The 23,565-nt window shown below is 38.8% G+C and overlaps 1 protein-coding gene across 1 annotated transcript in view; it reads left to right on the top strand.

Moving 5' to 3' along the window:
* LOC103765024 (cohesin subunit SA-2) overlaps window positions 1-23,565 on the top strand; it is a 58,821-nt gene that overhangs the window by 24,397 nt on the left and 10,859 nt on the right. The window contains exons 12-26 of the mRNA XM_018084125.2: window positions 1,087-1,185; window positions 3,201-3,280; window positions 11,135-11,242; window positions 13,156-13,264; window positions 14,060-14,177; window positions 14,490-14,593; window positions 15,036-15,128; window positions 15,215-15,304; window positions 16,321-16,524; window positions 18,069-18,145; window positions 18,486-18,573; window positions 19,377-19,454; window positions 21,129-21,221; window positions 21,893-22,061; window positions 22,911-23,062. Of these exons, the coding sequence (XP_017939614.1) occupies window positions 1,087-1,185; window positions 3,201-3,280; window positions 11,135-11,242; window positions 13,156-13,264; window positions 14,060-14,177; window positions 14,490-14,593; window positions 15,036-15,128; window positions 15,215-15,304; window positions 16,321-16,524; window positions 18,069-18,145; window positions 18,486-18,573; window positions 19,377-19,454; window positions 21,129-21,221; window positions 21,893-22,061; window positions 22,911-23,062 (1,662 nt within the window). The remainder of the gene's footprint in view (window positions 1-1,086; window positions 1,186-3,200; window positions 3,281-11,134; window positions 11,243-13,155; window positions 13,265-14,059; window positions 14,178-14,489; window positions 14,594-15,035; window positions 15,129-15,214; window positions 15,305-16,320; window positions 16,525-18,068; window positions 18,146-18,485; window positions 18,574-19,376; window positions 19,455-21,128; window positions 21,222-21,892; window positions 22,062-22,910; window positions 23,063-23,565) is intronic.

Below are 23,565 nucleotides of genomic sequence, written 5' to 3' on the forward strand. Positions count from 1 at the left end.
TGTTTGGCAAACCCTTCTACTGGGTATCATCCTTGGCTTTCCATCTAAGCAGGTGAACAGGAACTTGTAGCAATGGATAGCCTATGTGTAGGTGGTCTCCTTTCTTGGATTTCCTTGATTATTCTTACTGCTATTGTTAGCAAGAGGAATTAAGAAAGAAATATAAAGAGACTGATTCAAAGGCTGCAGTTCATTTAAGTGTCTCTGCTGATATCCTTAGCATTATAATTTTGCAGAACACGGTCATTTTTCTGTGTTGGATCTTAAAAATTACTTTCCTAATGCTATTTAAAACTTTGTCATTTGAAAGATGTAGCAATATGCATGAGATAATTTAAAAGCTGGATAAGGAAAAGACTTCTTTTTGAGGTGTCCATGAAGCAACAGTACTGGTAATATGAAATAACACCTTGCGTGGATAAATGTTTAGCCTAAATTAACTAATTAGGCCAAATTCAAAGCAACCCTTTTCTTAGAATGCTTAAAATACAGTGTTCTAGTGTAAAACAGAAATAGGGAGAAGGCATAACACAGCTCTGTAAGAACCCACAATAACAAGCCAGTGCGTTTCTAGAGCGTACCTCTTCCTCTGGGAATCCAGAGTAATCCAGAATTTCTTGGAGTCCTTGTCTGTGTCTAACAGTTGTCCAAGTCAACAGCTGAAAGGAAGCAAGCAAAGTCTGATGTATGGGAGAGTGCTGGTTGTATTAAGTAGGTCATCCATACTCTTGTCTTTGTATCTTTAACAGATGAATAGCACAATCCCTGTATCTTTTGCATTCTGTTGCTTTTATTAACTACAAGGTCTGTGAGAGTTTCTTTGACTGTTAGGGAGCCTAACACAAACTTTGATGTTACCTTTAAGTTTGGCTCACTGCAGGCTTCCTCTGTGTGTGTGAGAGAGAGACAAGTGTGTATACGCACAAACAAGATGGTACTGATATCACTAATAAAGGAGATAAGGCAGCATTTGGATAGCCTGCTGTAGGCACCACAAAGATCTCTTATTTACATAATATAAATGCCAACAGTGAATAACAAAGATACATGTTTTTTACTCTTAGCCTATTTGTCTTTGTCTTGTAGCAAGCTGAAGTGCGGTTGAAGTGTCTTCTGGGACTGCAGGGAATCTATAGCAGAAAAGAACTTGTTTCCAGGATGGATCTCTTTACTAGCAGATTCAAGGTAAACTACTGTTTGCTGGTTTTTTTTAAGTCTAGGTCAGGTGTATACACAAGGTCAAATGTTTTGATCAGAGCTGATCTCCCCACTGTCTTGACTGACAGGAACTGCAGAAACAGCCTGATTGACTGAGTGGATGAAGGGGTTTTGCAGGGATGTTTCCCTCTCTTTCTGTGGAATATTCCTTTTCACTTTAGTTTATGCGCAAAATGGTGTTAGCATGCACTGTGGTCAGTTACCTCCACCATTCATCCAGAATGGCCCAAATTTTTTACAGGATCTTTGGCAGATGACAAAGAATTTCATATGCTGGAGGTCCCTTTTTTTGCTGCCCCAGATAATGGGTTAACCTTGTAGATATTGGACTGGCTGTCCATGTATCACACTGATGTGGGAATGGCTCTCTTGATCTACCATGTCAGTATGAATCTTGAAGCAGGATCCCTTATCTGCTTTCTGATCAAGTCAGGTGATACACAGTAAGTTTGAGAGTGTTTTGTGGCTGCACCGACACTGTACACTGCCTTTATCATATTTCAACATCCTGACTCATTTAAGAAGTAAGACCTTTACTTTTTTTAATCCTGGCTTGATTAAATTGGTAATGATTTTGTCAGCTACTTTTATCCCAGTGAGGTTGGGCCTTTTCAGTATTTGAATAAGAAAACTCAAGATGCGATTGATATTTCAGTCCTTCTGCATCAGTACATAATCAATGCCTGCATGTGGTGCTAATTTGTGTTCTTTTTGCAAAGGTGCAGGGCTTATCTGTATATCTAAGCAGTTGCTAATAGTGAAAAATACCTATAGCACATCCTCAAAGAACAAGAAATAGATTAATATTGCTATCTTAAGAATAAATTATTCAGACTGAAGCTTGTCTATCTAAGATTGACCCCTGATTTAAATGATTATGTGGTAGTCCCTTATCTTTCTGTCTGCTGCAAGCTGCATAACCACAGGATTGGTATTCAATAAAGACTGATGAAATAGTTCCAGTCTGTCTGTACTGCAAGCTCCCTCTGTGTGGAGGATGCAATGTAAATGGATCATTGCAAACTCCATCCCCCAATCAAAAAAACTCCACTCAAACACAACTCCTTCCCCTCTAAGTGAAAGAAACTCAAACAGGCAACATTCAAGTTTCAAAGTTTGAATCATGCTTTCTGAGTGATGGGGAATGCAATCATATAACCATGAATCCATTTCCTGCAAGAGGGAGTTTCACATGTTACCTCTGTTACCCTTGAGTGTTCAAACTCAGGATTTGTGCATTTAACACACCTTGCAACTGAATAGTGAGAAAAAGGAATGTGCAAAGTAAAATGAATCTAGAGATTTATGTTAAATGAGAAAGCTGTTAGTCCCAAGTCAAGCAAGTCTAAAGGTTTAATATATCTTAAAGATATAGGCCACACTGAGGTGTGCAGGTTCTTGGTTACACGGGACAGGAAAATTTCCAGTTTTCTGAGATGTTTGCATGTGTACCAAGTTACAATAGTGTGCATTTTGGACGTCAGGAATATTGCTGCTATTCCAGGAGGTGCCTTTATGACTTAAGTCCTAATTATCTTTCCAGCAAGGCACTGGCTTCTGTAATGTGTAGGTACAGGCACTTCTCTGTTGATGGGAGAAACTGATTATATAATGCTTGTAATTTGAAGCTTACCTTCATTTAACATGCTGAAGTGCCAATAGTAACATCTTAGAAACAAGTTGTCAGTCACTTTTAATTTGTAGACTGTATTTGATTTCTTGTGAATGCATACATTACATCTATAAAAAATATCATATTACTGCATGATTAATTCAGTTAAAAAATTAACATGCTGTTAATTTTCAGGGGCTGGGGAACTACTTGGTAGTAATCAAGTTGCCTTATGTCTCTTAGGAAATAGCTGCCGAAATAAAAATAAATCTCTGCTATACTAGCATAGATGATCTAGCTGTAGCAAAAATACGTGTTTATTGAGAACAAACCATGTTACATCTTTTTATTGTCATTTTACATCCATTAGGATCGAATTGTGTCCATGCCTCTGGACAAGGACCATGAAGTAGCAGTTCAAGCCATGAAACTCTTGATGCTTATGTCACAGTAAATAATTTCTTTTTTAATTTACTGTATTGTTTTGATGGCAACAAGATGTAGATACAATCCTGATGAGCCTTCCTGTAATCAGTTACCTGTGGGGAAACAGTTGCTCCTGGCAGGATATGAGTTACAGATAAGGTGCCCAAGATGTGGCATTTTCTTTCTGTGGGAAATACCATTGTTAAGAAAACCCCTGTGCTGAGATTCAATCTGAAAACTACATTTTTATGTCTTTACACTTCGTCTTGAAAGGAAATGCCACATTTTCATTTTGGCTTTTCTCAAATAGAGCATTTGCCTCTCTTGGAGGAAGTTCCCCCTGAATACGGGGTCCCCACCCCATCTTCTGTCCTAGGGTTGCCAGGCCTTGACCAGAAGCTCAGAGAACTCTGCCAGCTTCCCTGTCTCTGCACCTAATGCAGGAGGCCTTGAGCTTTGAGGCTGTTGCTAGAATTTGGACTTTCAGATTCTTGACTCCATGGCAGAGAATCTGGGAGCCATTGAGCCCACAGCAGACTGACCAGCAAGAAATGATGAAGTGTATGATATTTTGGTTTTGCTGAAGTTAAAAACTAACAGAAAAGTTGTTTCCTTGGGAAATCTACCTCCCAGCCATAGATTTGGTAGGATAATGGCGAACTGGAAGTGTGGGGAAAAATTAGACTTACTCTTACAGAAGTATAAGAATCTTATTCTGATATATCCTTGAGCAGCATGTTTATTTTAGACATGGCTTTATTTGCAAAACATGTGGACAATAAATTCTCTGTCCCTCTTTTTCAAAGCAAAATGTGAATAAAACCCTCACTCCCGTTTCATTGGTAATACAGTTGAGATGTTGGAAGTCAGTGTCTTTTCTGTCTCTGAGTGTAAGTTGGATTCAGCTGATGCAGATGCTTAACTTCCATGTACAGCATGACACATTGTCCATTAGCCTTGTGGGATTTGCTTCTCCATTTAAGACAGAAGTATTAGTCATTGATAGCTCAGCACATAAACCTTAATGGACCAATTAATATAGTGTTGCAGGTATTTATATTAAAATTTCAAGTACATTTGTATGTTGAAGTGCTGCTTTATAGTCTACTAGTTTGAGTGGCATTTCTCCAGTCCCCCTTCAACAGGCGCATCAGAGCAGCATAAGATGCTGTGAACACAATACGCTTTTCTGAAGGTAGGACCATTGTTTGGGCGTCACTGGTAGTAGCTGTGGTTACATTGTTTCTGTGTTCACAATGTCCATTTTTACATCCCTTGGTTCCCTGTGGTGTGCTGTTGGAACAAAGCACAATGCTGTGTCCATGTGTAATGTGTCCCTGTGCTAGGAAGAGCAACTCACCATTGTTGAAGTACAAAGATTCCAAACACCACTTAGGGCTGCTCTTGTTCTGTATCTGAAATAACAAGAGCTATATTGGCACTGCAGCTGTTTATCATCTCTGGCTTTATTATAAGAGATCATATTCTCATTAATGCAAGCTGCAGCTATAAAAGTTTGATCAATGTTTCTTTTTCCCTGAAGCTCTTTTTTCCTAATTTTGCTTAAATATGATTTTCAGTGTGAATAAATGCCTTCTAAAGTTTTCTGAATTACATTTTTCCATCATAAAATGTAGTTTTCCTAAGTAAAATTAATACATTTTGAAATAGTTTTTAATTAGGCTGTATAGAGGCCTAGCAAATACATTCTTTTCTTTCTTTTTGCTCATCTGTTGCATAGCCATCCTCCTGTCTTCCACTGTACCCCCCAGTTACTCTGAGCCCTGCTGATTTGGCTTAATTATTGGAGTGATGGAAGTGGGAACAGTAAGCAAATTCAACGACAGCTCTTCTCTTTGATAAGGCTAGTACTGACCAGTCTGTAAAACCTGTGTGAAGAGAATGCAGACAATATAGACAGTCACATGTAGAGGCTTCTTAATAAGAGCCTGCATCAAGATGCTTTTCTAGCAGGGAAAAACTGATGCCTTAGTTCCTACAATAGTGGCAGAAAGGACTTGCTACTGGCATTGCAGAAGCAAAGACATTCAGAGCTATTGTGTTTCAAATAGGTGTGTCTCATAGCTCAAACCCAGTATCTGGATACTGAGCAGTAATGCTGCTTGATACATGCAGTAAAGCATGAAATGGGCTTGGGGACAGCAACTCCCCTGCCTTAGAAGGGACAATAGAGTAATAAATGACAGCTTGTATAAATGGCATGTCTACTAGTATGCATTGATGTAATTAAATTTTTTGCCATTTCTGTCATGCTGTATTGGCTTCTCTTGTGAATGACTCATCCGCAAATTTGGCAACTGTATTCTAGTGGCCCAACTTGCATTTTCAATGAGATGTGAGAGACCTTTCAGATCAAGTTTCTATTTTTAAAGCTACTGGCAAAAATCTCTACCTGATAAATTCCCTATATTCGATTTGGAATCATTTAAAAAAAATGATTGGAACCATTTAAAAAAAAATAATATAATCTTAACTGGTCAGGTACTGACCTCTAGAACATGTCTCTAATCTTGGAATAAATATTTTGTTGTTTTATGATGAGAATTGGCAAGAAACAAGGCCAGAAATAGCTTTTTCCCCCTATTAGTCCACTGGGTGCTTTTTCTTGGGGAAAATTTACTGTATCAGTAACTTGCTTTTACTGGCTTCCATAATTGTCTTTTGGGTGAATATAGTAGCAAGACCTCATCACCAATTAACTGTTTTAAGATGTTTCACAATTGCAGCAGAGTTGTGCTCCATGTATGTTGGTAGCAGGTTTGAGCATCTCTTAACCATCACTTCATTCCAGTCCTGTGGAATATACTTTGACTACTCTGTGTACTACTGGCCCATAAAATTACTATGCTGGCCTTTATATTCTCTCTTGCTAGCTACAGAGGCAGTGGAAACACCGATCTTTTCAACTCACTTATATGTATTACATTATTAAAAAATATTCCCAGCGCTGATTCAAAACCCTCTTGCTATGCATAAACTTGTTTTTTTTTTTTTTTCAAATCCATATTTGTATTTTCTTCTTGTCTGTCTCTGTGAGCTGAGATTTTTTTTTTCTTCTTGTTTGTTGCATGTTGTTTCAATTGAATGCCATGTCTTTGGACTAGTAGATTTCTGGGTTTTTTGGGGGCTAGAGGATTTCTGTATTTACAAAGCATGATGCGATCCCAAAACTGAAATGAACATATGAGGTTTAGCATAATAGAAATTATTAATGGTACTGAATTATGCATAATTGTTAGCATTAATGTTGCAAAGAATCTGACAGGGAATAGAACTAGAAAGGAAATAAAGAGGGAGAAGATATGAGTGACAGTGAGAGACCATGGAATGTTACTGAAAAAATTGCCTTTTAGGGGGCAAATTAGATTAGTGCTAGACAATTCTGTTAATTTTTGTGTGCTTAATTACCTAAAAGAGTAGAGGGATTTTGGAAAAGAGCAGCAAAAGTAATTAGGTAGATGTATGGGGGAAGGTTACAAGTGGTACGGGTAGGAGCACAAATCTACAATTAGCTTGAATATGTAAGTAGCATAGGGGAAAATGACTTTGTATTACATTAGTTAAATGTAACTAGAAATTAAACTGAGTTTTAAATGCAAAACACATCGGTCTGTCACAGCATAATCACAGTATATTGTGACAGGCTAATCCTATTGTAAAGTGATGGGAAAGGACTACTGTTTTATTGTAGTAGCAACCATATTATCACTTTGCTGATCACCAAAGTGTGTCCTGAAATACCTGCAATGACAGCAGGGGAGTGAGAATGAGATAACAGAACAAATCAGCCAATTTTTCTACTTAAAATTTTGTTACAGACATTAGAACAGCTTTAACATGTATTTTTTGGTTGATAGTGCTCAGTGCACAAATACTGTTTTTACAATGTATTGTCAGATTTGGATATTTAACTTGACTTAATTTTAAATGCAAAATGAACGGATTCTTTTGTGATTGAGATGCTATACCTGGGATTGCCAGTGTCCCCATAATGTGTACCAGATCTTTCCCTGCACAGCTTTTAAAAACAAAGAGTAGGGTGGCAAAACTCCGAAAAGTGCATCAGGTGTGTTTTTATTTTACTGTTGTGATTTTAATGGTTTTTCTTGATAGAAGCAACAGTACTGCCCAAGTCAGGAAACTCCAGCAGTCATGCCTCTTGCAAAATGAAACAAAAGCAGTAGATATGAAATCTTTCAGCTAGTGCCATATGCAGAACAAAAGCAGGCTGTGATCTCCCTCTAGAGTATCCCAACTTCTTCTTTGTGACATGTTTGTGCTGAAGTGCAGAGAAAATGGTATGTCATGACATTGGTATGTGGAAGGCCATGCCTGTTTATTTTTAGGCACCTAAACACTTGCAGGAACTTCTGGCTTAACCTTTATATGCTGCTTGGCCTTCTGAGGGCTGTAAATTTGCAGCGGTGTTATTGCTGTATTTGAAGTATTCTTTGAACAGCTTATGTATGTAAGAAAGAAAGGCACTCATTTACTGTGGTAGCATTAGTGCTGGTGGTGGCAGATGTAGTCGAGTGTCGCTACTTCCAGAGACTAGTAAAATGCCTAAGCACTCATTTGTGTGGAAGTTATGAATATAAACCTCATTGTATCACAGAGAGTAGTGATTGAACAGTATGTGAAAAGTAGTAGTACACACAGGTATTTCTTCCCATTCAAGAAACAAAAAGAGAAAAGGTGCTCAAGTGGTGTCATGAGTGTCTGTCAGTGCTGCAAAGAAAATGGATTCTTCTCCCCACCTTTGGTTCTGTTCCATTAGGGGTTGCTTCCTTTGCAGCCAGAACTATTGCATTTGACCTACGTGTGTCTTGAGGAAATAACACTACTGTAGATTAATGTAAATGGGACAAATTCCTAACCTCTTAGAAGACAAAGTCAAAACCAAGGAGGTTGGGATTTCTGAAGTCACAGAGTGGCTGAAGTTAGAAGGGTCATCTGGTCCAAACTCCTACTCAAGCAGGACCACCAGGAGCATATTGCTCATGGCTACATCCAGATGGCTTTTGAGTATCTCTGACAGTGATGACTCCACAACCTCCCTGGGCAGCCTGTGCCAGTGCTCTGTCACCTTCACAATAAAAACATGTTTCCTGATGTTCAGAGGGAGCCTCCTGTGTTTCAGTTTGTGCCTGTTGCTTCTGGTCCTGGGCACCACTGAGCAGAGCCTGGCTCCATCTTCTTTACTCCCTCCATCAGATATTTACACATATTGATAAAATCCACCTGAGCCTTCTTTTCTGAAACCTAAACAGTCTCAGGTCCCTCAGCCTTTCCTCATAGGAGAGATGCTCCAATCCCTTGATCATCTTTGTGGCCCTTCATTGGTCTCTCTTCAGTATGTCTCTTTTACTGGGGAGCCCAACACTGAACCTGGCACTCCAGGTGTGACCTCACCAGTGCTGAGGGTAAGGATCATGTCCCCAGATCTGCTGGTAACACTCTTAATGCAAGCTAGGATACCATTCATCTGCTTTTCATCAAGAGCACATTGGTGGCTCATGTTCAACTTGGTATCCACCAGGACTGCCAGGTCCTTTCCTAAGGATAGAAAATTTCTGTGGAAAGGCAGTTACATTAGTACTGTAAAGGCAGAGTCCTCAATTTCTACCCAGAGAGATGGCAGGCACATTGCTGAACTCTTTGAGCTATCTGAACAATTTAAGCAAAGAATTCTTTTAAAATAGAGACATTCAAGTATTGCATTCACTATTTCCATAAATTTGCTAAGAAGAAAAACCTGAAATATAAAGAATATAAAAATTCAAATATAAAAAATGTGTACATTTGTCTGGCATGTTCGTACAGGAAATTCCATTTAAGCATAGGGAAGAAGTTTTTCATTGTGGCAGTGGTCCAATATTGAATCAAGTTGCCAGAGATGTGGAGTCTCTGACTTCGTAGATATTCAAAACCTGATTGGATACAACCCTCATCAACTTGCTCTGGCTGATCCTCTTCTGAGCAGGGGGTTGGACTGGGTGATCTGTAGAGGTGCTGTCCATCCTCAGCTGTTCTGTGATTCTGTGTTAGCTCAATCTAGATTGCAGTATATTTGTATAGAAATTTCTTCTTTTCCAAGCTATCCACAGTTTTAAAAAAAAAATATTGAGAGAAAATGGCAAAGACATCCTCATGGAAATCAGTGCTTTAAAAGAATTAAATAATAGATTGACATTGAAAAGAACGAAAGAAACGTTGTCAGACTGCTGGTTTATTTCTGTAAATTCCCCATAGTCTTTTAATATAAAGACTTGATATATAATGTATTTTTATTCCTGTAAGTGCTCTTTGTTGTCATTCTTTGTTTTACTCTCACTTGTTAAACTTGTAGAAGTTTAATACATTTGATCATTCATAGGTTCATAGGACACACCAATGCTTATTCCTATATTCTAATGCACCATTTTACCTCTTTCAATTTCTTACTGCTTAACATTAATAAACACATTTTTTACTCATTTCCCCAGTTTTGTAGATGGTTGAATGAGTAGCATAAATATTTTCCTTTCTGTGATTTCATGAAATGTGTACTCAGAGCACTTTCTATATGTCTTATTACTGCAAATATATGCTGAAGGGAATTTCATGTTCAAGGAGTCCACCAAAACCTGCCTGAAGTACGTAAGGGAGCTTTTCTTTTTGGTTGAGGGCAAGCATTATCCTGTAATATTGATCCATCAGTTCTGGAGACATACCATTAGCACTTTTATTTGAAGACCTTTTTAATGGGTGCTCCAGTGATACTCTCACCTAATGTGAGCTCACGTTTTTTTCAGTCAGGTTGAAGGATGTTTTGGGGCTTTATGACTTGTAAGGATGCTAAGGGATGTGATGGGTTGAAGACAAATGGGAGAGTGTAGGAAGGACTGCTGGTTGTTTTTAGACATCAGTCCTAGCAAATGAAGAGCATGAATCCTCAGTTGTAAAGGGGGGTATTGGACCACAGGTGGAGTTGGTTTTGAACTGTTACTACTTGAGAATTGAATGCAGTGATAAATAAAACCCCTTTCCTCTCACCTGGGTGTAGTAAGTGTAAGGATCTCATGTTGCTCTTTCATTCTCTGAAGTAGCTTAATCCAAAGACGTTACCGTGGCTGTAAGAAGCAGATACTTTGAAACTGTGATCCTTGCTTTGGGCTTCACTCCTCTGGTATCTCTTTGTCGGATTATTCAGCCTTGATGCTTCAGTTTCTTTTTTTGTAAAAGTTTGAAATTAATACCTTTTCTACCTCATAGAGTGTTCTAGGTTTACTAGTTGGCACGTAGTGTTCTCAAGATGTGTAGCTGAATGAAAGAATTTGTGACATTTGAGTGTTTGTGTTTGCGCAGAGAGGTCACAGTCATAAGCATGCTCTCAAGAATGTTTTGATTTTTTTTACATGTGTCTCTGTACAAGCCTAATGTAATAGAATATAGGTTTTAAAATACTGTAATAATAATTTAAAAATAATTTGTACTGCTAAATGAAGGCTTTGTATTTTTTCTTATTTTCTGTGGTGAACATCTCAGCACAAAGGCATGATTTTCCTGTTTTATTACTGTTGCTCTTTTTACTATGACCCCTGATCAACTGTAATTATGCTTTAAATTAATGTTCCTGTCCATGCAGTGGGCCTGATTTGTCATGGCTTGCACAGACCTCTGTTTCTATACACAGTGAGTAAAAGAAAGCTGCCAATTTTGTTTGAGAGCATTTTTAGAAATGCCCTACAAAAACGTAGCATTGTAAACAAGTGCCACGGCTATGGAGAATCAGGTCTAGTAAAAGCTGGACGTAGCATTCACACTATTCTTTGCAGATAAACCTGAACTATAACTTCCGTTGTTATTTTTGCCTAGGAACTGTGAGGATGTGTTATCAGCTGAAGACTGTGAAATGTTATACCAGTTTGTTTATACCACACACCGTCCACTTGCAGTAGCAGCTGGGGAATTCCTTTATAAAAGGTATCTCTGCCTGCCTACTTCTTGCATGTTCTCATTTGTTTCGGAATTAAGGTGGATTTATTTAAGGGGGACATTAAGCATTCATTTTACTGCTGAAAGTGCTGAATCAGAAGAAAAAAGCTGTCTGGGGGTAACTGCATGTTTCTGTGCACAGCCCTGGCACAATAGCATGAGAAAAGCAGCAAGACTAACATGGAGAATATGAAACTACTAACTGATCCACAAATGCCATACTATGTTGAGAGCATGCCCTCTTTCTTTCCACTTTCTTTTCTTGTTGCTTTGCTTCTTACAAGCTAATCTGTCACCTGGCATCTGTGGTTTTCCACAGCTTTGGTGATTAATCACAAAAATGGCCTCCTCCCTTTGGAAGTTGCCTTATACTTTGAATAATGAGAGAGGCAGCAGATTAAAAAGCCCTCCCAATTTTCTGTCAGGTTAATGAAGTACAGGGTTTATCTTCCCCAGGAGTAACTCTTATAAATGGGCAACAATGGTTGCATGAATTGAATGGAGTTGGTGAGCGAAAAGAGAAGTGATAAATATTCTGACTCTACAGCTGAGAGAAATAATTTTGCCTTACAAAAAGGATTTAAAAAAAAATATTTTGGCAAGAATTTTGTGGGGAAAAATTCAGAAATAATAATTGTGTTTCCACACATGCACAATCCCCTCCCAGTTGTCTTTTCCTATCTAACTGAATTGTTGACATTCTTGAGTTTGTGGAGCCAAGTCCAGCAGAAAGACAAATGGAGATAAATTTCTGTTTTGACAAGTCTGCTCTCACATCTGCTAGACTTAGTCTTTTGTGTTGGTCTTAATATTCTCTCATAAATCAGGTGTTTTTCATCTCAGAACTCTGCTGCTTTTTATCATCAAAGTGATTTTCCCTGATAACTTTACTTTTTCTTCTCAGCTGGCCAGTGCAGTTTGGTCACCTTGACCTTGTAAACCTCATCCTTGTGTTTGTTTGCCCAGTTCTTCTCTCCAGCACTTCTACCAGTATAGAAATGTTCATTCTAGTGGCCTAGAGGTGTTAGTGACACTCTCCTTTCCCCTGGTCATACTGTTAAAAGTTTTAGTGTAAATGCTTACGCTTTCCACCCCCACTGCCCCTACTTCTTGGTTTGCACAAAACCTCCTCAATGTCTGCATATTTTAACTTAGGTTACTTAGTTGGCATAAATTATACCAGCAGAAGCACTTCCTGAAAGTATAAGCTTTTACTGAAGTTTAATAATGTGGTCCAGCTCTTAAATCCAAGACTTTTGGGCCTTGCAGTAATCTGGGGGGATGGCTTTCCTGTAGTTATTTTGGGATTAGCACTTTTCACGAGCAGTACAGTCACAACCATTGTGGAGAAAGGGGGAAATGGAAATTGAAGTGTCATACTGTGCTTCATACTGCAGGCAGAAAAGGAAGAACAGATTTTCCACTATATTTATAAAGCTAATTGCCTCTTATAAATACAAGATACTGTGCTTTCTTTAAGAAGGTGCAGTTCCAAGATGTACTGTGATGTGAATAATGGCTGTATAGTAGTATCTCATCTCTGTTGCTAAGGTTTAAATTTGGCCTGGAGCAAACCCCTTTTCAAGCATGAGCAAATGCCTACCTCATTATATGATCAGTTCTGTGGAATCTGCATCTATTGTCCAGACAGTTGGCAGGGTACCTGTGAAATTATCAGAAATAGTCTCTACATCCACAAGGATAGCAGATCTCTCACAATGGAAAACTATCTACTCTCTTTTCCTTTCATCTGGTAAAAAAGTCTAATATTATTTGGGGTAAATAAGTAGACACTTGGGAGGAATACAGTTTGTGGGATCTTGACAGAATTAGTGTTACTTTGCCAAATGAGTATAAGGAGAATGTGGCAGAACTGGACTGACTTCCTTTTCTGTTGGCAGGCTGCTTATTTCTGAGGGAGATGAAGAAGTTCAGCCCAAAGGAGGAAGAGAGTTTGGGGCAAGTACCGACCAGTTGAAAAGATTAATACACTTTTTCCTGGAGAGTGAGGTGAGGAGAATAGACTGCAGTAAGCATTTGAAATCCAGCATTGCATATTAAATTAAGTATTGGCTTCCTTTTGAAAGCAATTTCTGGTGGTGAGCTCTGAAATGTTTGGTGTTTGGAATGTTTTTGTCTCTAGGTTAAGTTCTTAATTAAGACATTTCTGTTCTGTATTAAAACTAATTTACAACTATGCTAATGGAGAGAATCAGTGCTGAAGCAGTTTCTGAAAACAACCTGAAAGACCAATGCCACTGAGTGAGGGTTTTTTGATCTGTGTCCATGTCTTTCTGCAGGTGTGTATGCCTTATTGTACCGTGGCTTCATGCTCCATTATCAGCTTATGTGCTGTACTTCACTATTTAGCTTTTGCAGTGGTGCAGGCCTGTGTCTGGCCAAAGTGTCTCAGGCACAGCAGTTTTGAATCTTTCTGCGAAGAATTCAATCGATAACTCGTTTCTAGTCCTATGACTGGGTTTTTAGGTGTTATGATCAGCAATATAAGAGCAATACAGAAACTAGTTTTAAGGAGATTATTTAAATTACAAAGGAAAGGTATCCTAGAAAGAGAAAATATTTTTTCCTGCTTTTCCTGCTTTTTTTCCCCCACTTTCCTTCTTTGTATCAGATTGAAGACATTTAAATATTGATTAGCCTCAAACAAAATATGTTAGAATAGTCTGTGTGAGTATATGTGTGAATGACAAAGCTTTGTCATTGGAAAAAGGGAGAGGAACATATGAAACTGTATTTCTTTTGTTGATGTGTTTACTTCTGTAAGCTTATGTTTTTAATCCCTAGCTACACAAACACGTTGCATACCTTATAGACAGCTTATGGGACTGGGCAGGCAAATTTCTGAAGGACTGGGAGTGCATGACAACTCTTCTATTAAAAAATGCTGAAGAAGATGGAGAAGGTGGGTAAGCAGAGAGCTTTGTTGTTTCTGAAAACGAATCTCTCCATACTGTTTTTTGAACCTTGCCTTAGCTAGTTTAGGATCATTTCATATTGCTGTACCATTTGATCCCAAATTGTGGTCCCCAGGTGTCACAAAAGCAGATGCAACTCAATGCACTGCCAGTGTAATATTTATATCAACACATTTGTTTTATTCAGTATTCTGCGTTTATGTAATGTTAGTTTAGAAACAGTTGCTCAGATAAATGAGTAGGCTGCTGCTTCATCTTAATTTTTATTTTCTGTGATGCTGAGACTGATTTACTTACAGCACTGAGCGATGCCGAGGAAAGTGCTCTCATTGAAATTATCCTTGCAACGGTTAGAGAAGCAGCTGAAGGTCATCCTCCAGTGGGCAGAGGTGCAGCCAAAAAAGTCAGTGCATCTTAGTCTTATTTATTCTCCTATAATCACACTCTCTTTGCCTTATGATCTTTGCCACATAGCATGTTCCTAGTTGGAGATGCATCTTAGGAAATAAAATGGCATATTTTTGTGAAATGACGCAGTGTCTTTTGACCTCTAGATCTTATTAGAAGTGGATGTTGAAGGACATGAGCATTAGAGGAAAGCCACTTGAAGCTTGTTATTGACAAATGATGAGCATTTTATCCATGAGATATAGCTGTACAACGATTTGCATCTATTTTAAGGTTAACAAAAAAAAATAAAGCATCTGGTTTTCTCCATGGAAAAGTATCTTTATCTTAGCTTGATATTCTTGAGACAATGCCATGTGAGTTAACCTTGGGTTACATGTAAGATTCTACTCAAATCTCAGAGATTTTGTAATTGAAACAAAATGGTTTATTTGCAGATTCTGTCAGTAAAAGAGAAGAAAATACAATTGGAAGATTGTACCAAAATTACTGAACACTTTATTATGGTGCTTCCTCAGCTCTTGGCAAAGGTAACTAACAGCTGCTCTGTGAATGCATGTTAAATATTTCATTAAAATTCCTGCAGTATACTCATATCCTGTTTTTTTCTCTGCAGTATTCAACAGATGCACAAAAAGTGGCAAATCTTCTGCAGATTCCTCAGTATTATGATTTAGATGTTTACAGTACAGGACATCAAGAGAAGGTGAATAGCAATTGGGGTAATTGGTTCACGTGGAATGTACTGAATTTATGTGACAATGTCGAGAGTTTAGTGGGATTCGGAACAAGTAGAAGATGGTTGAAATACAAAGAAATGTCTCATACCATAGGGGAAATAGTCTTATTCAGGCTTTAGTTTTTTATTTGAGGCTGTCAAATAAAAGCCATAGTGCTTGTCAGTTCTGATATGCTGTGACTGGCTCTGGTGGGTGATGGTTTGTGGTTTCGTGCGGTAGGCCTGGCGCTGGGTTTTTTCATTGCTGGGTGGAGAGAGGGTGGGTTATGCTGTTGTCTAAGTTGGTGTCTCCCAGGAGTTTACTATAGAATAGATTTCATTCTCCTTGAAGGCTGACTCCCAGCTGCTGGGGGATGACAGTAACTGAAAGATAAGAATGGAGATAGTATATCTGCTGATGGGAAAGGCATGGTCAGAAATGGATAGATGAAATCTTTGAAATAGCTTAATGTATTCTTAAACAGGAATGTTTACAGGGAGGTAACGTTAGGCAAACACGCCTAGGTTAATTTCAGCACGAACTGTTAGCTGGAAGAGAGAGAGTCAGCAGAACAGCAGAAGTTACCTCCTCTTCCTGGGAGTGAAGACCCCAGTTGCTGACATGATCCGAAGCATTCTCCATCCTCCACTGCTAAGGGAGACAACTTTCATTGTTTGGAGACACACCTGTTCTTTGGAAAGGCATACTTTATTCCCTGCCTTTTTCTTCATGTAGTGTTAAACACATATTGCTGAAGTAGCATATAAAGCAGTTGCTTCATTCTTTAGGAAGATCTAGAGACATAATTATGAGAAAGAACTATAAACACAGAAAAAAAAGTTGTATCCTCTAATTCTGCCCCTCTACTCCTTAGACTGGTATTTGGTTATAAGACTGCATCTTGGTTATATGACCTACAGGGATATATGGGCTTAGTGAAATGATTTAAAGCATAAGTGGATTTCTGTACAATTTACCTACAATACCCTTTTATTACCTGCAGCATTTGGATGCTTTGCTGAGAGAGGTAAAAGACATTGTGGCCAAACACTCTGACATGTCTGTCCTCGAGGCTTCCTCCAGGACTTATTATATCCTCTGCAGTGAAGAAATTGGCATTTATAGCCAGGTGGATTGTGCTCGAACTCAACTGATAGATGAGTTGATGGAACAGCTTAACCAGCTACTAGATGGCTTCTGGCAAAAGGTGAGTGTGACTCACTGTGGAGGTAACCAGACTTTCATTATGAAAAAAAAAAAAAGGGAGACAAAAAAATAAAGGGGGTTATGGAACTGTTCTCCGCCTGCTATTTCTGCTTGAAGGGAGCAGAACTTTGAAAGATGGGTTTGCACCTCTGGAAAGATTGGTTGTTCGTATTTTAATGAAGCAGGTATATTTTTGCGGGAATAGAGTGAGGAAAATTGTAAACAAAGTAGTCCACACCAGCAACAGGGCATTTTATGTCTTTTGGTAAGCTTTTATTGGACACTGATACTGTAAATTGTGTCAAGCCAAAAAATCCCCTAACCTCAGATTGGAACTATTTTGTTGATCTGTGTCAGTGTGGGATAATGTGTACTTAGGAGAAACAAAATAAGTTACAGACCAAATATTCTGGACCTAAACTCGATAGTTGCTTTATAATTAGTACTGTGCCAAAGAAACTATGGCAAGATCAGCTACTAAGTGCTGTGTATCTATAGTGATGAGGCTGTTCCCAAAAAGGTATGTTTCTGTACTTCTATATATTTGACTGTACACAAGATGCCCTTTGTACTGTCACTTTGGCTGTATGGGGGAACAAAAAGTAAACAGCAGTCTACAGTGCAGATTTCATAGCTTTGGGGGTCTTTGAAATAATGACTTTCCCCTTGAAGGAGGATTGCAGAGTCTCCCTCAAAGTTTTTCATTAGGTCTAAAAAGCAGAAACAGCTGGTGGTGATATGAATAGCTTGCTGGCTGAACTGAACAACAGAAGCCTGCAGCTGATCTGATCAACTGTGCCGTCATGAACAGGTGTCATGCCATGGTATGAGAGTTAACACTGGCAGGTTTTTATTGGACACTGGGATATTGTAAAATGTGTCAAGCCAAAAAACCCCTAACCTCAGATTGGATTAATTTTATTGGCCTTAAATAGAGATCTATGTCAATGTGGTAGAATGTGTACTTATGAGAAACAAGATAAGTGCTAGACCAGGGATTCTTCAACTCCCCCATAGTGTGATCCATGTCTAAATAAAGAGATTTTTCTCCTGGAACCCCTCCCTTCTAATTCCTGGTTGTATATATCGTCCCCCAGAATCACATAGTATACTTGTGGAAACTACAGCAATTGCATCTATGGGAAAGTATTTCATATATTTTTAGCTATCTTTGAATGTGATCTGGCAGCTGGAAGCAGGGAAGGTCAGCACCATGTGAACAGTTAGCTTTCTAGAGATCCTTAATAACTGTGTGAAGGACCATGTTAACCTAATTGCTAGTTTTTACTCTGTGTTAGCAATACGGCAGTCTAGGGAGGCTGCCATGGGGTTATTAATGACAGAGATGTTTCCTTATAGAAAATTTCTGTGTGATTATGTTTTGACTGTAGAGGAAGACATGAGTAGGGTGGTTAAAGGTGCAGGTACATGGGAGGGCTGGAGGAGAGTGATTCAAGCTTGTGGGTTGGTTGGGAAGAGGACATAGTAGTGCCCTTTCCTTTCTCTGGCTAATTGCTTTGTCTTTCCCAAACTTTCATGATTTAGGAAGGAGAATTTTGTATGGATGCAGGAGCAATTTCCTGGATGAACTCTGCTTTGAGAAGAGTAGCAGCTTTTCATAAGTGAGATGTTTATTTACACAATTTACATTCTCATATACTTAAAATGTCGACCTTACACATGCAAATTGAGAATTGCTTTTTGGATTTAATAGGTTTTTTTGCATAGGAATGAAACGCTCTGTTTCTGCAAAGAGAAGTCTAATGTTGAGTTGTGAATACTCAAGGTTGCAGTGTTAGATCATGAAAACATACTTTTCCACCCTTATAATTAATATTTAGTTGTTTAATGTTATTATTCTACATCATCTGAAGTCAAAAATAGGATACATTTAACCTGTTTGGACAGGTGAGACTCCATTTCTTGCTTAGTGTATCATTATAATTACTTTTTCACTTACAGTGCCCATGATCTCACCAAATGGAATCTGTATGACAAGACTTTAAGGTTCCTGGTGTTTGAAATGGAACATGGGAGTTTGCCTGTTCTGGTGAGTTGTTAATATTTAACATTGAAAGAGGTTTTTCTTGATGAAAGCACAAAAAAGTAGAAAATATGAAATAATCTTATATATCAATGTCCTATGAGGCAGGAAGATACTGTTTCCATTTCTCAATCCTGGACACTGAGGCTGTCTTTGGTATAACATTATTGTAATCTATAAATTCATGCCTTTATATTAATTTATTTTGAAGATTGTCCAGAACTGTGATAATCATCTGGCATCTGGATTGATCTTTTGTCATGTTCAGTACTTCTAACGATTGCACTGTTTCATTTTCAGTGCATATGAAATTGTTGGGATTGTGAGGGCCCCTTTTTAGATTGCATATAACCAGAAATTGGAATACTTTGGACCTGTTGCTTACATGTTGACTCTTGGTGTAATGGTTTGTAATTACCAATTGTCTCAACGGCAGCCTTTTGGTTGTGTGATTGCCTCAGCTCAAGCATTGTCTGTGCCAAGATGGAGTTCTATATTCTAGGATTACAAGGTGAAATACTCTAGGAGTTCTCTCCCTGTTTTCAGGAGAGAAATGGAAGGGTTTTTTGGGAAAAGGTGAAATTTAGTTGAGTAGAGAGAGCCTGCAGCCAGTAGGTAGGGTGGATTCCTTTAGATGGAGCATTGGAGCACCAAGATTTGGCTTCTGCTCAGAATTGCTCTATGGGGTAGTCCTGCCTTTCATCATGCAAGCAGCATGCAGAATGTCAGGGTTGAATGCTTTGTTTAGTCCTAAACGTTTTGCTGTTGAGCCTTTCATGTAAATAAAGGACATGTGTTTTTATTTTCAGATTATCCTGCCAGCTCTCCAGTGCACTTATTTTTCTCTCCTGTGGCAACTATCTGCAGTTTCAGAAAATTCTACCAAGGTTGGCTGCTCACATAACTTTGAAACCCAGAGTTGTGCTTCTGGAAGTTTAAGTTACTTTTCCTGTTCTCAAATTGCCAGAAAAAAACAGGCTTTATAAGAAGATAATTTGTGCGTTTTCTTGAGGAAAAGAAATTGTGTTTATGCTTTTTCAGTCCGCAGGAGAATAAGTGAACAATGGTTTACCTCTTTTTTTACTACAAAACATGTACATTGAATTCCAGGGGCTTGGTGGAGATAAAGAACTTGTTTCACTGCCAAACAGTTTGTTGTTTTCTTGTTTTAAGCAACAAAGAATATTCAGTGAAAACTCCAGGAAGTCCTGTTGCTTAGTTTCTTTTTTCTTTTTTTGTTTTTTTTTGCTTCTTTTAATTTACATATTTCTGGCAGAAGGTTGAGGAAAGGGGTAATTTTTCTCCTCAGCTGACAATTTACTTTTGTAATTGATTTTATGAAGTACCAAGCTCTGGCAGGTATTTCAGAAGACAGTCTAGCTTAAGACACCAAAAAGGAAAACTCTATTATGCATTGGTTCATTTGTGAATGTGTATGTATGGGACTGCTCTTCATGGTGATTTCTGACTACACTGAGTGCTGCTCCTTCTGCCATTCTGTCCCCTTCCCTGGTGCTCCTGTGCATACAGGACAGGATGCTGACATGGACATGTGTTTTGTGTGAGAAATGCTAGCTGGGAGATTACCCATTTGGCAACTGATTCACTGTCTATTCCTGTCCCATTCCATTCCCGTGTGGATGTCCACATCTCTCACTGCTCTAGTATGTTCAGACTTTCACTCCAGACAGTTAGCTTAACTGGTAATGGGGCAGCACATTTTTTAATTTGGCCTTTCGTATGGGAGCAGATTTTGATTGGAAGCACAATGTGACGGCCCACTCTGCAGGGCCAAGTCTGGATGTTGTCCAAAACCCAACCATTTCCTGAACAGCAGCTCTAGGACTGTTACTTCCCCCTTGCTCCTCCCCCAGCAGTGTTAAGGCAATGTATAGCCCCTCCCCTGGTTCTCCTCAGCATGTCCTGGGATGGATCCCCCTTCTTATAAATGTACAGTTGCATAGCATGAAAGCCAGCCCTCTTGTAAGGGCATTCCTCTTACATTGAGAACTCAAAGCTCAGTGTAGTGCAGCTGGGACCTGGTGGAGGATCAGAAAGTCTTTTGTGTGGCTCTAGGCAAAGTCTCTCATGCTCGATTCAGCTTAGCAAACAGAGGTGTCTTAAGTTTCTGAGTGCCAAAGTTAAACTCCATTCCCTCTGTAGTCAATAGAGAGGGGGAGAAAAGCAACTCCAGAAGGCAATGAACACTGAAAATTAGGTGGGATAGACCTGACTCTACTTCCATTGTTACCACTGCTTTAAAAGGATAAGATGAAGTGAATAAGGGAATATGTGCTGCCCACCCTACAGACTGAGAAACAAAGAGTTTGTGACCTGCTGAATACCACTGGCTTCAGCAAGTGTGACAGATGCAGTTGTTCATAGCTAGTAAGATGTTGTACCATGAGATGTCAGCTTCTTTCATAATGTTATCAGCTGTGCTATCTTAAATGAATAATATGAGTGGAAGAAGGATGCAACTATTGTTTATTCTGTAATTCTCTGTTGAATCATAGTCCCATGCATGCTGATCCTTTCACCTTTCCTAAATACGTTTTTAGGAGACTCTTTTTCCACTAAGAAGGGAGCTGAGACGTTTCAGTCAGATTTGCACGTGCTTCCTCCAACATAAGGAAAAAGATGTAAGAGAAAAGGTTTGTGTTTCTCTATCACTTAACTAGCATTCATGCTCAGATCTCCTTTTAAGTGCCTGCCATTCTTTTCATACTGGTATTTCCTTCTACTGATTTTGCTGTTTTTGTCTCTTAAAAGAAAAATAACTTTAAAAAAAGTCTTTAACTATTTATTTTAAAGAAAAATTAAACTTATGTTAGTTAAATACTAAAAGTTTGTGCTTTAGTCAAGCACAGATCTGTGTCTCCATGGGTCCATCTGCAGAGTCAAGGCCTGAATTTGAGTGATAATCATTGTGTTTTCTGATTGGACTGATCAGTGTACTGGTTGCTATCATTGCTTTATTAATGTCTTGCTATGCATATTACTTAAAAAAATGTAGAAATTGTCCAGTGATTCATGGGTTAAAAGAGAGATATTCCAACATAATGGAACTCTTCTTCTTTCCCATGGAAGTTTGAAAATCTTTAGGTGGTGTTCATACATGATACTTGTATACACTGCATCTCCTAAGGTACACATTTTGAAAGGGCTTAGCTGTGGCATTTCACCACAGCTGAGGCAAAGAGAAATCTTTAGTTTGCAAGGAAGAAGTGGGATGGAAGCTAGGCTGTGTTTGATGGAGAGGAAAAGTGGAGTTGGCATGACAAGTAACACAGTATCCTTCTTTGGCTTTGTTTGCTTGATACAGGTCTTCATGATACTCTGTGACTGGTTGCTGATTTTGAGTCATCAGGATTCAAATAATAAGGAAGAAGCAATTGGACTTCTAGGTTATCTTCCTAACACGTCACTTCAGGAAAAACTGTTTTTGTTTATTCGGGAACATGTTTTTGTGGATGAAGAAGAGGAAAGAAAAGGTTAGACATCTTAATCACCAGAGAAACAATCTACCACTTTTGCTGTCATTTGTCATCTGCAGTGAATGTATCAGGAAAAGGGGCTGGCCTCTTTTTTTGTCATTGTTTTTTTGTGGGTTGCTTTGTTTTTTTTTCTGGTTGGGCCCCTTTACAGACAAAATGGCTGACCTGTTATTCATTGATCTGTACCATTGATCTGTGGATTAACCATAGGATATAGCTGCGAATTTACTTGTAGGATGAAAAGGGCTGAAGTAATGCAGGGATGGGGGAGAATGTAAAAGTATTCGGTAGACTGACTTTTGTGGTACAGATGATGGTATTAGAGGAAAGCCTTGCAGTGTTGCAGTGTGGCTCTCTCAGTGTGTGGACCCTTTGAAGCCATCAAAATAAAGGATTAGTGGATTTTGATTTTGGGGCTGTGGGGCAGATTTTACAGAGTCATAGACTAGTTTGGGTTGGAAGGGACCTTACAGACCACCTGACATGGGCAGGACACCTTCCATTAGACCAGGTTGCTCAGAGCCCCATCCAACCTGACCTTGAACAGAGATGGGGCATTCACGAAGTCTCTGGTCAACCTATTGCAGTGCCTTACCATCCTGACAATCAAGATTTTTTTCCTATATCTAAGGAATAAATCTACCCTCTTTCAGTTTAAAGCCATTCCTTCTTGTCCTATCACTGCATGCCTGTGTACAAAGTCAAACACATTTGGAAGCTGTGTTGAGGTTGTAATTGTGAAGGCTGGTTTCTTTTGGGAGTGTTTTGAAAACAGATTGTTAGTTCATTGTGGTTCTGAGGCCAAGTTCAAGTGTCATGCTCTAAAAAATGCTTTTGTTTCCCTAGACCTGACAGAAGAGGAAGAGAAAAAGGATGAAAGTTGCAAACTTGATGACTTGCACAGAAAGCGGAGTCTTCTTGCAGCATATTGCAAGTTAATAGTGTATAATGTGGTAGAGATAACTGCAGCTGCTGAGATCTATAAGTATTATGTGAAGGTAATGTTTTAGATAAGATTGCTTTCCCTGTCAGTGCATTTTAGTTTTTGAAAGTGACTCCAGTGTTTGTGAAAGATGTGGTATTAATAGTGTTATGGCTCAGAATCCGTATATAATCATAAAAGGGCTATAAAATCAAGCAGGAGTAGGGCAAATCTCTTCCCTTGGCTCCACAAAGTTACCTCACTGCAGACAAAGCAACTGAAAATTGAGCAAAGAATATGTTTGCTCCTCACATTCTCCAGAGAGACCACTGAAAGAAGCAGTGTATGGCTGGGGAGTGTTCTAGATGTAGAGCTTCTCACACTGAAGCGCTCAAGTTACTTCACACGACTCACACAGAAGTAGGCCTACATTTCACCTGAGTCCAGGGTTTAAACAATTAGTAGAGCTTCAGCCACTCTGAATTGGGTTTCAGGAGGGCCGAGAACAAAATGGGAAGTTTCCCTGAGTCAACTAACAGAACTTTGGAAATACCTGAATGTGAATCTTGTTCTTTACTT

This window comes from Manacus vitellinus, unplaced genomic scaffold, assembly GCF_001715985.3.
Source record: "Manacus vitellinus isolate BGI_N305 unplaced genomic scaffold, ASM171598v3 scaffold_7_pilon, whole genome shotgun sequence".
Taxonomy (NCBI): domain Eukaryota; kingdom Metazoa; phylum Chordata; class Aves; order Passeriformes; family Pipridae; genus Manacus; species Manacus vitellinus.